The sequence below is a fragment of the Anoplophora glabripennis genome, unplaced genomic scaffold (assembly GCF_000390285.2).
Source record: "Anoplophora glabripennis isolate ALB-LARVAE unplaced genomic scaffold, Agla_2.0 scaffold762, whole genome shotgun sequence".
Lineage (NCBI taxonomy): Eukaryota > Metazoa > Arthropoda > Insecta > Coleoptera > Cerambycidae > Anoplophora > Anoplophora glabripennis.
The window spans coordinates 102,742-121,070 of record NW_019416840.1 but is presented as its reverse complement, the minus strand read 5'-3'; the positions used below and the strand labels follow the sequence as shown (position 1 = coordinate 121,070).

The 18,329-nt window shown below is 32.6% G+C and overlaps 1 protein-coding gene across 1 annotated transcript in view; it reads right to left on the bottom strand.

Annotated features, from left to right (window-relative positions):
• Window positions 1-18,329, bottom strand: part of LOC108912346 (sodium-dependent serotonin transporter) — a 100,618-nt gene that overhangs the window by 31,414 nt on the left and 50,875 nt on the right. The window contains exons 3-5 of the mRNA XM_018717555.1: window positions 13,314-13,524; window positions 10,519-10,657; window positions 324-687 (exon numbers count right to left, since the gene is read on the bottom strand). Coding sequence (XP_018573071.1) covers window positions 324-687; window positions 10,519-10,657; window positions 13,314-13,524 — 714 coding nt within the window. The remainder of the gene's footprint in view (window positions 1-323; window positions 688-10,518; window positions 10,658-13,313; window positions 13,525-18,329) is intronic.

The window sequence follows — 18,329 nt, the reverse complement described above, 5'->3', positions numbered from 1 at the left end:
AATTCAATATGGCGTCCATAAGAAAAACAAAAGTTAATTACACCTCAGCAAACATTTTTATAGATATCAGACCACACATTTTTTGTCCCAAAATTTTGAAAAACATGTGAAATACGACTAAAAAAAGTAATAGCATAAAATCGGTTTTCTTCGGATATCTTCGGAACTATTCGGTATTTCCTAAGTTTAAAAACGAATCCGGGATCGCCATAAGATCCTGCACATTTTTGGCCATTTAACCATTTCTGTAACTCTTATAATAAGAAAAATACGTGTACAGGACAATAAAAAAGTTGTAACCCTGTATTTAAATTTTGACCTACCTTCCAATCCGACCTGCTCTATGCTCTTATGCTGCACGTGTGCCATGTACCCCAAAACGGAGAAAATCACGAACCCGGCCAAGAAACTGGTCAGGCAATTGATACTGCTCGTTAAGATGGCGTCTCTGTAGCAGTTGTTATTGAACTTGTTGTAGCTGGAGAGGGCCAGCAGCGTGCCGAAACCCGGACCAAGCGAGAAAAAAATCTGCGAGGCCGCGTCTATCCACACCTTGGAGTTGTAGAGCTTGTCCCATTCCGGTGTGAGGTAGTAGCGGATGCCGTCGGCGGCTCCGGGCAGCGAGACTCCGCGAGCCAGCAGGATTATCAGGACGACATAGGGGGCGAGAGCCGTTATCCATACCGCCTGGAACAGAACGTCCGTTTTAAATTGGATATAAACGATGAAATGATGGGGTGCATCAAGAAACGTCGGCCCCACTTATTGTAACAGGTTTGTATTAAAAGCCTGTTATTCTGGATTCTAAGGAGCATTTGTTCAGACTATAGTTATGAGCCTCGGCGATCTCTTTTATTCGATATATTTTTATACAGTTTTGTACAAATCTTTAAATCTGTAAATAAGTGCAATAACCACCGGTTGCAACATGTGAAAAACATTTCTACTGACAAATAGACAAGGGTTATTGTATTATTGGAAAGCATTGTATACAGGGGGTGCCATTAACGATATCGAACGGCTGTATATAGGAAACTAAACGTGCTACGATTTTGGGGTAAAAATCTATTAACAAATACGACCAAAAGAAATTGATTTAAAATATGTACTTTCAAATTTGTAACTTCACCGCTAGAGGGCGCAACTGTTATAGTGTTATGGAAATTAGTGTGAGAAAGTAAAGTAACTCCCTTGTTATTCATAATACAGAAAAAAAGTTTATATCAAAGTTGTACAGAATCAAAAAAACCTAAAGCGCAAAATTAATTTGAAACATACAGGGACACACCAAACATTACATTTTTTAAATGGAACACCCCGTATATTTTTAAACATATGGATTTCTAAGAAAATTCTATACAGCGTGTCCCACTAGTGCGGAAAAGTCCAATATCTATGTTAAAATGAGGAATATATGATTTTCTTTTTACTGTGTTGCCACATTTCTCGGAATGTACAAATTAAAAATATATTCAACTATACAGGGTATTCCACTTTTCCTAGACAGACACCAACTTTGGTTTTTTAAATGGAAACACACATTTTTTATATTTATTTCGGATTCTACATAAAAAATAAAGGGTACTTTGTGTAGAATAGTTCTATTCAAATATTCACAGTTTTTGAGATATCTCGCTTGAAAGGTTTTTCTAGTCGATATTGGTTGCTTACATTTTCTGATACTGACAGGTTATACTAATAGCTACTAAGCCCATTTTTTTATCAGTTGTTTAGTAAGGATGACTCTTCCGAATCATGCTCCAAAAACTGGCCTGCGTTATACAGGGTGACCAAAATGTCATGTCAAAATTGGCAATTGAAAAATTGAAAAATCTCCAATTTTTTAAATGGAACATCCTGTATATTTTCATACCATGAGATGCAAAATTAAATTCTCTCCTACTTTGCTATACCTGCTCCTATACCAAAATTCATTAGTTTATATGTAAAATAACATAGTAGGCTCCTCTCGAAGGATAATCTGGAAAATTTTCGATTCACATCAGGTTTAAAAGAAAAGCGACAGTAATAATTGTGAAATTAATTACTCTAAAGATGAATTAGTAAATAAATAATAGAATAATTAGTAAAACTCATGATAACTATTTATTGACAAGTATTTATCAAACTAATAACCCAAATTTACAAAGATATCATCGTACAAAGTGTTTTTTAAAACTGAAGAAGAGGTTTGAAAGAAAGCGCAAAGATAAAAAATTCTTTTTTGATCGTAACTTCGGAAATGCTGCGAAATGTGTCAAGCAATTTTCGTCGTAGAATTGCTCAATGTCTAGAGAAAAATGGCAGACATTTTGAGCGGTTACCTGTTAATTACTAATTTAACTAGGTCTTTATTACTTTTGTTAGAAATGCACGATGTTAATTTACTGTTTTGGATACTGCANGCAATAATTAGGCCTCTAAACTTTTATTGTCCATCTTTGTCAAAATACCCTCCGTCGTTATATTCCTCATGTCCACAACTCAATTTGCTCTTGCTTCATTCCTCGCACATTAGACAATACAGAAACCGTAACGCCTTCCTTTTACTATTTTAGAGAACAGTCAAAATGAGAACTTTAAGGAAAATTAGTTGAGCGAAAACCACAGATATACACATATACATCGAGATGCGAAGACTCGAAAATATATATTTTTTAATACCTACTGACTTACCACTCTGATACGATGAAAACATTTTTGGAACCGCTGCTCCGCAGATAGGTCACCATGTCCATTAATTCATTATTATTGATACTGTATTGATGGGCAATTTTAGTATGTTTATTCGCACTTTCTCGCGCACACCACAGGAGGTCTTGTCTTTTCACCAAAAAAAGAAAACAGTTAAATGTAAAAAATTAGAAAAATAAATGACTTCACTTTAAATTTAAACATTTGGTCACTAACAATCTTCACAATAGAATCTTTTAGTGTGACGTCACATGTTTAGGCAACCCGCACGCGCAACAAATTGTCATGGTTGAAATTGACTTGTTTACTATTTACATACAGGGTGGGCCATTAGTGTGAGAAAGTAAAATAACTCCCTTGTTACTCATAATAAAGTTTATATAAAAGTTATACAGAATCAAGAAACCTAAACCACAAAATTAATTTGATGCTTGCCAAATATTACATTTTTTAAACGGAACACCCTGTATATTTTCACTCATTTGGATTTCCCAGAAAATTCTATATATGGTAATATAAACAGTTAATCATTTTAGTATGGGTTGCCAAGTTATGTAGAAAATTCTTCGAATTTTGGAAAAAACATAACTCGAAGAAGTTGTATTAACTTTCAACTACTAACACTTGGTGCAAAAATATTTGACACAGTTATATGCAAATGTTAGGCAAAGACTCCTATATTAGCTAATATCGATATTTTATACAGGTCATTTTTTATAATACGATCAGTTTTAGAAAGTTTAAACTTGATTTTCTAAAATTTTTCAGATGCAGCACCCTGTATTGTTCTATTTTATTCACATATCAGTTCACTTTAACTTTTATTAAGTATGTTCTACATCTAAAGTTGTTTTACAGAATACCACAAATAAATAATAATTAATAAAGTTAACACAAAATGGACTGATAAACTGTGAACTGACAAGTTGACACAATGTGACAGTTTTTTTCCAAAGCCATTTCGTGCGACAGAAATGTTGCTGACCGATATATGAATAAAATAGAATCATAAAATACATACATTTGAAAAATTTCAGAAAATCAAGTTTAAACTTTCTAAAAATGATTGTACATATTATAAAAAATGCCCTGTATGAAATATCGATATTAGCTAATATGGGATCATTTGCCTAACATTTGCCTATAACTCTGTGTAATTAGTTTGTTCCCAGTTTTAGTAGCTGAAAGTTAATACAACTTCTTCGAGGTCATGTTTTTTCCAAAATTCAAAGAATTTTCTACATAACTTGGCAACCCCGCACTAAAATGATAAACTGTTTATATTGCCATATATAGAATTTTCTCAGAAATCCCTATGTTTAAAAATATACAGGGTGTTTCATTTAAAATATGTAATATTTGGCGTGTCCTGTTTTTACTCATCGCCCTGTACGTTTCAAATCAATTTTGTCCTTTAAGTTTTTTGATTCCGTACAACTTTTATATAAACTTTTTTTCTGTATTATGATTAACAAGGGAGTTATTTTATTTTCTCACACTAATGGCCCACCCTGTATAACCTAAGTTGAAAATACACTTTCTATTTAACCCTTCATAAGTTTTATTGAACTTTTTTTTGTTGCCACAGCAACGCTAGTATAAAGGACGCCATCTTGAAATTTTTAAATTGTCATAACCTGTAAATGCCTTAATCAATAATTTAAAGAAACGGTTCATTATAAAGAACTATTAATAAAATTTCTATTTATGATATGGGAATAAAAATATTATTTTCATGTGCAACTGTAGATGACGCTAATTAGAAAATTTTTGTAATTGTCTCCGTTTACTATAAAAATTAAATGCAACGATATAGGTTTTTTATTTCAAGGCTTGATAGACCATTTATTAAAGAAAACAAATACACAAAGCGGAAGTCGATATATTTTTTCGTTTTCAAGTTATTGCTAAAATAGTGAAGTTGTGCTAGAACATCCTCTTTTATTTAGTTCTCTAACACAGTCCAATCCGAAATTAAATTATAAAACTATACCAAGTACTTGCCATATTTTGAAATTTTATTGATAACTGCAATATTTAATATTTTTATTAATTACAAATATTTGAGTATTTATAAATATTATTGTTTCCATAACGAGGCAAGCTATACCCTATGAATATAGACAATTGAGAAATGATGTCAAATGAAATGTGACAGCTGTTGCTACGTGTAAAATTAGTGTTATTTGTTTTGGAAAAGTACTTGTACCAGGAAACTGCCTTTTACGAATGTGGAAGCGTGTGATATATTGACGGTTTATTTTCAATGTATGGAAAATGCCGTTATAGCTTTAAGAGAATACACTTTGCGTTACCCTCGTAGAATACGCCACTCCAGAGAAGTATTTCAGCGTTTAGCCAGACGCCACTACATTCTGAAACAAGACATCGCCGTGCAAGAGCGGAAGATAATATTATTGTGTTGGTTTGTGTCCATGTAAGTCCCCAAATAAGTGTTAAAGAATTAGAGACCTGGGAATTTCTTATGGAACACAAGTACTTTTCTCACACAAATGACACTAATCTTGTACGAAGTAAGAGCTGTCACATTTCGTTTGACATCATTTTTCATTTGTCTATTTTCATAGGAGATAGCCTGCCTCGTTATGGAAACAATAATCTTTATAACAACTCAGATATTTGGAATTAATAAAAAAAATGAAACATTACAGTTATCAAAAAAAAGTGTAAAATATAGCAAGTACTTTTTTAAATACAATCTTGGTATAGTTTTACAATTTAATTTTGGTTTGGACTATGTCAATATTATTTAGAGAACTAAATATAGAAGGATGTTCTAGCACATCACTATTTTAGCAATAATTTGAAAACGAAAGAAGATATCGACCTCCGGTTTGTGTATTTGTTTTCCTTTAAATGGTCTATCAAGCCATGAAAAAACCTATATCTTGTATTTAATTTTTTTAGTTGACGGAGACGTCATCTACAGATTGCACAAGAGAATTACATTTTTATAAAAATAAATTTTATTAATAGTTCTTTAAAGTGAGCCGTCATTTCTTGAAATCGATTAAGGCATTTAGAAGTTATAACAATTTAAAAATTTCAAGATGGTGTCCTTGATACTGGCGTTGTTATGGTAATAACAAAATCAGTTCAGACAAAACTTATGAAAGGTTTAACAGTGTATCTAAAAAGTGTATTTTGAACTTAGATAATATAAGCAAAATTTCTAAAAAACGACAATTTTCTGTAACACTATAACAGTTGCGCCCTTTAGTGATGAAGTTACAAACTTGAAAATATTTTAAATCAATTTCTTTTGGCCGTATTTGTTAATGGATTTTTTACCCCATACCGTTAATGGATCACCCTGTATTTAAAATATATTATCAACTACTACATTTAACATGGTCATACCGTTTTATATACATTTGAAATATTTTCAACGATGTATTTTCACGTTTCCTATGAAAGAATGAAAAAAATCAAATTTATATGAGGTAGATCTATAAAGTAAACATTAATATGGCGGGGATTTTTCACACTGTAAGTAGAACCGTCTCACCTTAAGCTCTCTTGACCCACATCCAGTTTGTTTTGACGAGTTTCTCAGGATTATTTAGACAAGTACGACTACTGCGGTAAGAGTCCTTAGCTCGAAATGGCTCTACAGTTATCTCCTGTAGTTCCTCTCCAAATATTTCTTATTGATATGCCATATCAATATTAAACTAGATTTAATTAGATAGAGAGATAAATTAAATGGAAATAAAAGCCGTTTTAATATCAAAAGCAAACTTTATACAGGGTGTTTCAATTAAATTTTCCCGCCTGGAAAATATCGGATTTAAAAAAAAACAAAAAAGAACCTGAGACACGTCGATTACACAGGGCAACTATTTTCGCACCCAAAAACCAGACCTCACTTGCCCGAAGGTTTTTGTTGCGCAGAATCTAAATCCGGCGTCAAAATTGCTCCTATACGTCACGTTTCCGAGATATCCTAACCTAAAAGTGCAAAAACACGTTTTTTGCTATATTTTAGCTTATATCACAGAGCAAAAATTTTTTCTAAAAACGAATCAAGCCCTCTAAAACTACCACTCTTACCCTTCAAAACGCTTTTTTCAGATTTGAAAAATCATTTTTATTCGCGGAGATACCAGGTATAGAGTTTTTATAATAGTGATACTAAAATTGAAAAAAGTCGATTGAATTTCAATTCGTGAAAATGGTTTATATAATTGCTGAAAAAGTGGAAATAATTAGATTGTTCTACAAGAATAATGACTGTGCACGGCAGACAGCACAGATTTTTAATGATCGTTATCCTGACAAAAACACTTGGCATCGGTACGTCCTGGATTTAGTGCATACGTTTTCGGAAACTGGATCGGTTGTAAACAGAAAGAGTCAACGTGAAAAGGTCGTACGTAATGAAGGTAATCAAGTAGCTGTCTCGGGTCACATCGCAATGGAATCAAATTTGAGTGTCAGGAAACTTGCAGGTACTTCAGGATTTTCTATACCTAGTTGCCGCCGAATCTTAAAAATTCAAGTATCACCTATATAAAATTAATTTGGTATAAGAAATTAGTGAAGATGATGCTGATCGTCGCTTGCATTTCTTTGAAGAAATGAGTGATCGTGGTCGAAGGAATCCAAATTTTTTGTGCTGAATCTGTTTTTCCGATGATTGTCCGTTCCAACTGGATGGTGGAGTCAACCGCCATAAGTGCCACTACTGGAGTGATGAAAAAGGCATGATGACAGATTTTGGAAAATTGTTCTATGGTGTTCGGAAGTATTTACTATTTCCAAAAAATATATCTATTTCCTTCTTTTACAAACTTTTCAAGTACCTAACGTTTCCTGATTATGGTTTTGGCAAAACTAAGCAACTGATAGTTGGAAAACACGAAATATTTAAACGAAGATAAATACTGCGGATATTGTGGAAGTACAAATAATATAAAATGACATTTACATAAATGTGATGTAATTCGCTCTGATTGGTGCTCAACTCAACCTATCATGGAGGTTTGCTGTATTTTGTAGTTTTATTTTATCAAAAACATTATCAATCTCGCTCATAACATAAAAATAAATACGTTTTTTATAACCGATGAATCATATTCCATTGGATAAATACATAATTTTAGTGATTCTTGGTTACTGTCATCATGCCTATTTACTGGAGTAATGAAAATTCACGCATTTTTCGTAAAAACTCGCACGCAGCATCCGAGGAAATTGAATATTTAAGCAGGCATACTGGGAGACCACCTCATAGGGCCTTTCTGTGATGATTCTGGAGGTATTGAAAAATGACAACGCTTTGCCAGAAGAGGATGTGTGGTTCCGGCAGCATGATGCTCCATCACATTATGCTGTAGCCGTGCGCGATTTTCTTAATAATAACTTTCCAAATCACTGGATAGGATGCAGAGGTTCAGTTGAATGGCCTTCCAGATCACCAGATCTAACGCCCTAAGACTTTTTTCTATGGGGATACTTAAAGTGGAAAATTTATGCAACACGACCGAACTCACTTGAGGCACTTCGTCGGAGAATCGTTGAAGAATGTCGTCAGATAACGCCCGAAATACTTGGAAATATTCGTTCGGAAGTGGAGTAAAGATTTTAATTATTGTCTGGAAGCGAAGGGAAACCAATTTGAACATTTAATAAAATAACGCTCTTCATTCATTCATTGATATTTTGTCATATTCTTTAAGTGCTGATCTCATAGTTATGTTGGCTGACACTCAACATAGAGTGCCATTTAAAGTTTAAGGGTATTTTACGCCCCTGCCTAAAGGGGTAATTTCCAAGACACCAAAACTTACGCCATCACGTGTCCCCGTTGAAAAGAAAATCGACGTGTCTCAGGTTTTTTTGTTTTATTTTTAATGCCGGTATTTTCCAGGTGGTAAATTTTAATTGAAACACTCTGTATAATTTAAAAATGCCTAAGCATGAAAACATTGTGTAAAAAAGTGTAGGAAATAATAATTGATAACGATTTTATAATTATTATAGAAACACTGCCATTGGATTATAGCAAAATTGGAATTATTTTTCTATCTTCTCAGCTAAATATAGTCAACTTGGATATGATCGTAAAATGCCCTTCTTAAAAGTTGAGAATTAAAATATGTATACAAAATGTCCTGAAATTAGTCTATGACTAAAAAATAAGAGAGAGATCTTTAGTTTGGTATTCAAATTATGAAATATTTTTTAATCATTGGATTCACATGACAGTAATTTTATTACCCCTTAATTTGAGACGCCCCTGATTAAAATTTAGAAACAATATTTTAACTAATAGACTCGCATTACAGTAACACTCAGTTCCAAAGGACCTCGCACAAACCATATACAGATTTTAGGTCCGGTGAATTTGTCTGGATCATTGATATTTTGTACATGATATCCACGTGATCAAAAGTGTCAATGGGCACAAAGTCCAAAAATGGACAGTTTTCGAGGTACCGAGGCGCAAAGTCGCCTAAAATGAAATATTTCTTGGGACCGCAGGGTAATTACTAATTAGATACACGATATTAGGTCATAATAGATATTTAATTGCGAAATTTTCATGTACACTTGGCCCAATTAACTCCCATAATCCATCTACACTAATATATACAGGGTATCTCATTTTAAATTACGCACCTGAATATCTCGTCACCAATCCGAAAATAACCCTTACAAAAGTTGTTGGGTTCGGAGTAGGGCACCCGATGGTGACCTTCAATTTGACCTTGACATTGACCTTGAATGTCATTTGAAGGTCAAATCTAATTTTTTAAATAGGAACCTATTTTTGACCGGGAATCAGAAAGAGTGCAAGATTTTCGGTTAAATAGGTAATTAAGGCTTGTTTACGTTTAGATTGATACGTTCGTTTACTTTAGATAGGTACTCAAGGCTCTTCTTCTTCATCAAGATCAAATTGAAGGACAACATCCGATGTCCCCCTCCGAACCCAACAACTTTTGTAAGGGTTATTTTCGGATTGGTGGCTCCCCTGACGAAATATTCATGTGCGTAATTTAAAATATTTTGTCCCTGAAATAACCTTTAAAGGTTATTCAAAGAAGAGCCTTAAGTACCTATCTAAACGTAAAATTTTGCGTTCTTTCCAAATCCGCGGTAAAAAATAGAGGCCCCTATTTAAAAAAACATATATTTGACCTTCAAATGTCCTTGAATGTCAATGTTAAGGTCAAATTGAAGGTCATGATCCGGTGTCCCCCTTTGAACCCAACAACTTTCGTAAGGTTATTTTCGAATTGGCGACGAGATATTTAGGTGCGTAATTTAATATGGGACCCCCTGTATAGGTATATATTAGGGTAGATGGATTATGGGAGTGAATTGGGCCAAATATACATGAAAATATTGCACTTAAATACCTAACTGTTATGATTGCTCCTCGGTATCTCCAAAACTGTCCATTTTTGGACTTTGCGCCCTTTGATACTTTTGATCAAGTACAAAAAATCAAAAATCCAGACAAATCCACCGGGACCTGAAATTCATAAGGTCTGTGTCATGTCTGTGTCTGTCATTGTTTTATTCCTATCGATATCGAATATATCTGAGAAAAACTAATTTCATAGGCTCGCCTTTAATGGTTGTAACTCCCTTAAAAAAAATTATATAAACGGCTTGTCTTATGGTCAAGGATTGAGTTATGGAACTATTGTAGATAAATTTTAGGACACTGTATATATACTTACAAAATGTAAAAAAAAACAGATATGATCGCTTTAGTTAAACAAAATACCCATCTATTTATTTTGACGTTAAAAATATTTATTGCGTTTTTTAAATGATATTGTCCTTTACCTTGCCTGTGCTTCTAACTCCTTTCCACAAAGAAAAATAAACTAGTATAAAAACTGCAAAAACACACAAGGCCAATGCTGGTTTTATAGGACCCATTCTGTTGAGGCCGTCGGATTTGTATTGTTCCAAAACTTCCCTCCTGAAAATCATTGATTATATAAGAAAAAAAGCATACCTGTTATATTATAAAATAAATAATGAGAGGAGGGTACGTATTATCAATTTTATCTGAGAGACCTTTCAAGTGGACTGTATTGTAATTTATAAAAAAAGCTTCACAAAGAGTTAAAAACTGAGCTGCCCCTTTAAAAAATAACGTAACAGTACAAACTCCCAAAGAATTTCAAAAAATGTGTTTTTAATTAATTTAGCTAATGTCACATACGTTTTTTATCACTTATTTAAATAAGTGTATAACAAGAATCACGATTAATGTACTAAAAACAGTTGCCAACGGTAAATCTAGGATTTTATTTTTATGGTATACATTTTTCCTGCGTATTTTACCAAAAACGAATTTAAGAATTTCTTCTTAACACTCGTGAATCAGACAGCAAAAATATCCTATATTTATTTCGTACATCTTCTAACAAAGTACCATAAAAGTCATAAAAATAGAATGTTGTCCAGAAATATTGTTAGAAATTTGCATTAAAATCATAAACTGCTATACAGGGTGCCCCACCAAGAATCGCCATTGTCGATATCTCGGAAGGCACTGATCCGATAAATCTGAATATTTGGCTAACACAGTTAAAATATTTAGAACTTTATGGCACCGGTTATACTGGAAGTCGACATCAACTTTCTTATTTTAAGTGGGACACCCTATATATTATTTCATTTTCGGATACTACCTAAAATTTGAGAGTTGCTTTATTAAATATTCTCTATACCTAGGAGTTATAAATAGATTTTGAGATATTATTTTTTGAAGAAAAATTTTTTTAGATGCAGGGGTCCGCGAAGATGATAGTAACTTTCAGGAGCATGATATCAAGTAGATTTTTGGTACCTATAAAGAACATAGGTAACACCAACAAATTAAAACATTTAAGTAATACTAGGTGGTTTATTTTTGCTATTACATTTTGATAACTTCAAACAGCTAAGTATAACTTTGTTAACTTAAATGGAATACCCTTTATATTTTTACTCTATCGTATTGTTAGGGTTGCCGTTACTACTTTTAGAGATATTTGCATTTGTCTATTTTTTGGACAATTTTTCTCATATCAGACCAGTTATTATCAGATTGGCCATGACCAGAAACACTCCAAAAACAATTAAAATAACTTGACATTTGTCAAGTTAGTCAAGATATTGTTGTGTCTATTACCGAAAATTTAAATAAAAATGCCTGGGGATCGTTGAAATTATACTAATGAGAATTATTTTAATTTGTTTGTTATTTATAGACAATGTGACAAAGTAATTTCAAGAACTTCTATAGTAATACAGTAATACGAGTAGTGCCTTTATTATTATATCACTGTTACTGTTGGAATTATTATGGGTTTATATTTAGTATTAGTAAGGAGTTATGACTGAAAATGTAGCAACACTTGATATCACGCTCCTGAAAAAAGTTACTAGCATCTCCGCGGACCCTTGCATCTATCAAATTTTTTCTTAAAAAATTAATATCTCAAAATTTATAACTTCTAGGTATAGGAAATACGAATATTTAATAAAGTGACTCTCAAATTTCATGTATAATCCGAAAATGCAATAATATATAGGATGTCCATTTAAAATAAGAAAGTTAATATCGACTTCCGGTATAATCGGTGCCATAAAGTTCCAAATATTTTAACTGTGTTGGACCTACTGCCTTTGCTGGGTCAATAAGGTCGGTTTTCGGGCCTATCAGAAATTCATCATATGGAATATGTTTTTGGATCTTCAAAAACAATATTAAATCGATTCTAAGTAAAACGGATACATACAAAATCATTTTTCTTACATCTGATGTATGGAATCGTATAAATAATATTTTTCGGGCACAATTTAAGTAAAAACACTTGTTTATGTTCATAAAAGTAAACTTTTACTCTTTTCCCCCTCTACTTTCCCTCCCACTCAACTGCATAACCTCTAAAAGATACTTAAGTAAAGAATTGAATATAAAAGAATTTATCGGATCAGTACTTTCCGTTATATCAATCAATAGTAGCGATTCCTGGTGGGACACCCTGTATAGTGAGTTTCGAAATTATTTAACTAAATTTAAAATTTGCATTCGGATTGCCAAAATAAGAAAAAGTTCTATGAAGGAGTGTCGCGGACGTTTCGTTTTCGTATTACAGATTGTTGATATTTAGAAAAAATCTTATTTTGCAAAATATGAGTGGTTAATATAGGGAACTTAAGCTAATAATTAAAGTAAAAAAATCTGCTGAATTTTTATGTAAATATATAGTCCGTGGGTATTTTAAAAATGTGATTACTTCTTCTGTTCTAAGAAAAAAAATCTATTAAATTTTATTAACGAAAACGGCGGACCATTTTCGAGTTAATGACGTTACCAAACACTTTACTAAATCTAAAAAGAGGCATCATTTAAGAGTATTTATTTATTCGGCAGATTATTAATTAGACAAATCGTTAAAGAGACATTAAACATCCTCAAATATCGTCTTACTGTTAATCTTCTTCATACTTTCTATTTTCGAAAATGTATGTTTTTTTCTCGAAAACAAAGAGACATACTTTAATTATTTTTTTTTATTTTGACAATTCAAATTTAAATGTAGCCAATTAATCATGGACCCTGTACATATGTGCTTTCTTACTCAAAAAACTCCCTCGCTGGGCTAGAGGCGGTACTGTTAGGAAGAAGTTCAGTAACAGGTCTACAGAACACGGTGTTCCAATCGTTTGTACATTTCGTCCACGGTAACTCTGACTGGAAGGATGCGATGAGGTAATATAAGGCCCACCCGATTATTGTGTTGTAGTACATCCCCATGTAGATATCCATTAGACATATCGCGTATCCCACACCTGAAATCAAGAACAACGCAACTGATGATATAGCGGGATACAACTACTCCGAGGGCTACATGTCCTGACCGGTATTAAATTATACCGGTAATATGTGTAATAAGCCGATTTCGGACATATTAGTCCTCAACAGCATGTCACAGATGAGATAATCGACAAATAGAGCTATTTTTATGCCTCAAGTACAGACATGGAGTGAGTATATGCAAGGCAGAACAGAGTGCTCCATCTATGAATGGTTACTTGTACTCCATGCCTCAGCTTTCAGTACGATCAAGCTGGCAGAGAGCAACCTGCACTTTCGCAGGTATTATGATCGGCGAACACATTTTTAACTTATATATCTCGCGACATCAAAACTAGCATCATTCGTCTATTGTTTCAAGTATGATGAAGACTAATATAAAATACGTATATTTTTTGTAAACCAAATTTAGACCAGGCGGGATCCGTTTCAAAACACCCATATATGGATGTTTTATATAGTATCACAAATTTTTTATTTAATGGCTCTAAAACACAGTTCAAAAACTATTCATTTTAGAGAAAAACTTATGAGGAAAAATAAATTCGCAATTAAATTTTACACATGATATACCTATTTTCAAATAAAAAAATACAACATAATTGCAAATATAGCAAAAATAACAAAAAAAAGTGAAAGAATTACAATGTTTTTGTGATTTTTTTAAAAGTACTTATATTATAGATGGGATCTTCATACCTGGCCAAAAAAATCTTTTTGATATAATAAAACGTCACACCAATTTTCGTTCAAATGGGTCCGATAGTTTTCGAGTAATAATATTGCAATCCAGTTTTTTTTTTTTAAAATTGAAATTTTTGCAAATTTAACTGAGCCTAAATTAAGACTTCTAGATACTTGAAAATTTTATCACATAAAAAAGGGCATTCAAACTTTAAAATGCGTCCTCAAAAATTGAAATCCATTAATTAGGAGAGCCGTGGTAATTGTTTAAAGATATGCGTAATTTTTGCGCTTATAAACAAAAAGAATAACTTTATAAATTCAATATAATTATTATTTTTTTAAATTATTATTTTAAAGTACTCGGAAAGACGCTTCTTAAAAAAAAACGTGGTGATTCGTTAATTGGTTCCAGAGTTATAGATGATCAAAGTTGAACGGCATTTGTGGCGTAACTACGAGGTCTGGAGAGCTGTTTATTTAACAAAACCGTTGTTTTTCCGAGTACTTTCCCGGAAAGTATTCGGAATGACAAAGGTATGTGTTTAAAAAACAGCCCTCCAGACCCAGACCTCGTAGTTACGTCACAAATGCCGGTCATCTTTGATCGACTATAACTCTGGAACCAATTAACGAATCAGCACGGTTTTTTAAAGAAGCGTCTTTTCGAGTACTTTAAAAGCATAATTTAAAAAATAATATAATGAATTTATAAAGTTAGTCTATTTGTTTATAAGCGCAAAAATTACGCATATCTTTAAACAATTACCACGGGTCTCCTAATTAATGGATTTCAATTTTTCTGGACGCATTTTAAAGTTTGAATGCCCTTTTTTATGTGATAAAATTTTCAAGTATCTAGAAGTCTTAATTTAGGCTCTGTTAAATTTGCAAAAATTTAAATTTTTTTAAAAAATCTGAATTGCAAAATTATTATATTAGTCGAAAACTATTGGACCGATTGTAACGAAAATTGGCGTGATGTTTTATTATATCAAAAATATTTGTTTGGCCAAGTATGAAGATCCTACCTATAATGTAAGTACTTTTAAAAGAATCGCAAAAATATTTTTCACTTTTTTCTTGTTGTTTTTGCTATATTTGCAATAATTATGTTGTATTTTTATTTGAAAATAGGTATATCATGTGTAAAATTTAATTACAAATCAATTTTTCTCTAAAATGAATAGCACACGTTTGGAAGCGCGCTCATGGTGAAATTATGTTTTGTTGTATCATTTTGGAGCCATTAAAGCAAAAATTAGCGATACTATATAAAACATCTACACCAAAACAGATCCTGCCTGGTCTAAAAATGTGGATAATTCCTATAAATTACCGATGTACCAAAATTAAATGTGAAAAATCGACATTTTGTTACCTGATATTCGTGTTTCCAGAAATCGCCACATTGCAGTTTTGCCATGGTATCGAAGTTAACAATTACAGGATTCTTTATCGAAATATAGCTGATTCGACAAACTGGTTAAGGTCTACACTGAGTAGCAGTGACAATTCACAGATGTAGCACTTTTCTGTGATTCGCATAAGAATAATGTAATCTCTCATTGAAAAGGAATACATAGTAAGTTGAAACTATTAGTACAGATAATGCGATTAAAGCAATATTGTCTTAGTTCGTCCTCTCAAAGTTAAAGGGCTTCGGATGAGCCACATTTAGTACAGTAGTACGAAGTGTTATAGAGTATTTCAGTTTTATTCATCAGAACTTCGGCATAAAGCAGAGATTCTTATTTTGAAGAAAATTTGAAATGAAAAAACTAGGGTAGCTTTTAAAAAAATCATCGATGACGTCATATCTCTTAGTTGTCATACCCGGTATATATTTTTTTCGCAAAAAGCGCGCCACTCATAACATTAATCAACATGCATACATTTTAAACAACATTGTATGTATGTGTGTGTTTGATATACCGAAATTATTCCGAGTTAGTTACTAGCATTGACACCACAGTTAAAATTTCACATGTCCAACGATTATACAGGGTGCAACTTTAAGTTAGGGTCAGTTTTTTAGGAGTAATAGTACGTACTCCCCTGAATACAAATTTAAATGAATCCACAATAAATAAAATAACCACTAAATTAAACAGTGAACAGTTTAAATTTAAGTACAATTCTATCATGTTCAGAACGCCTCCGAGGTGTAACGGAGGTTAGCCACCGCTGTTTTGTCGCGGCATGCCTTTAAAAGCGGATACACCGACTGTCTTTGCACCTGGTATAAAACAGGAATAGACTACAAGCCCATCGGAAATTTTCAAAGGGTCATTTGACCCAGCAAGAATTAATTATAAATCAATACTACCACCTATAACAACAACTTTAGAAACTATGCCGTCAATTCTTGGTGGTACAGGTGAGTACACAGGTAAGCTAAACCTGTCCACCAAGGGGGGGTGGTTTTCGGCAAAACATTTTTGTACGGCATTTCTAAAGTATATAGGTTACACAAAAAAGTGAATCTCGACCTAATGCCGTACAAAAATAGCAATACCGGAAGCCAGATAAGTTTTTGATTTTCTGAAAAATTTGGCCCGGTTTTTGTTAATTTACTACAGTACGGGATTTAGACTGCAAGTTTCAGATTGATACGTAGATAACCTTTTTAGTGACGCCGTACGTATCTGCTGATACAGGGGTTAGAAATACAGGACGCAACCCTCTATTTTAGCCCCCATTGTTTCAAGTCATTGAAAAATGTACGGTATCGATTCCACATGATTATTTAACTCTCCAAATAATTCTTAGCAACTATGCCGTCTGAATATTATGGTTAATGCAAAAGTTTATAAACAATTACTTGCATTTTTTAATTGAGTTTTATTTTTTTTCGATAAGATCATTAATTCCTGTATGGCAACCACATTTTTGATAAAATATAACCAAAAACTATCGTACTAAATCATGGCCGGTTATAATTAATGGAACAAATTAAAAACAACAAATAAATCAATTTTGAAAATTTACTATAATTTGAAAATTCCTTGTTATAAACTAAAAATGTTATATTGAAAATATTATGGTTGTAATTGACTTTTCATAAGTAAAAAAATTTAAAAAGAACCAATGCCGTACATTTTTAACTAGTGGATTTTACATAGCTGATATGTCCTATTTCATTAAATTTTTACTTCGTTTTTAGGTCATTAATAACTATACGGCATTTACAAATTTTCATCAGAAATATAACATAAAGAATGAAAATTGTAATGCCGTACATATTCGTTGGAACAATTCTCCGAAACTGTATAAGTCCGAAATTAGTTTTATCCTAATTTCAAGAGAAATTTAATTTATACCGTAGAAATTAAGATGGCATTGTCTTTAAGATTGAAAAAATTGCGTATAGAGAGTCGAGAAAATATTTTGAAAAACAGCGACCGAAATTTTCGCCCCTTTGTGAGACCTCATAAATTTACTCCAAATGTGTGCCAAAAGATAGTCTATGATGAGACTTGAATCGTCTATAAGTTTCAGCTTGAGGCTGCATTTTGTTTTCAAGTTACGGTTGATTAAAGTTGTCATTTTTACATGGCTTGTTATAGGGTTTTCAAAGTCGCTGATTTAAAATCAAAGGTTCGTTAATCTCTATGACTTCAGATTCTGGGAAAGGTCTTCAAAAACCTTTCCCAGAAAAGTTGACGAAATCATTGATTTAAAATCAAAGGTTCGTTAATCTCTATGACTACAGGTCATTTGGAAGTCAAAGAATTAATCTTGGAATCTTCGAAATTCTTCATTTTTCTGAACTTTTCAGTCATTTCATGAAGACCGAAGGGTGATGAAGCAATTCTAATAGCAAATTCGTGCTCAGCGCGAAAAAGTACTTCGGAATACATATGCCACATGTGAAGTACAAGCGATTTTTTTTTAGCGGTGTAACCTCGATCCAACAATCCATGTAAAAATGACAACTTTAATCAACCGAAACTCGAAAACGAAATGTAGCCTCAAGCTAAAACTTATAGACGATTCAAGTCTCATCATAGACTATCTTTTGGCACACATTTGGAGTAAATTTACGAGGTCTCACAAAGGGGCGAAAAATTAGGCTTTTTTTCGGTCGCTCTTT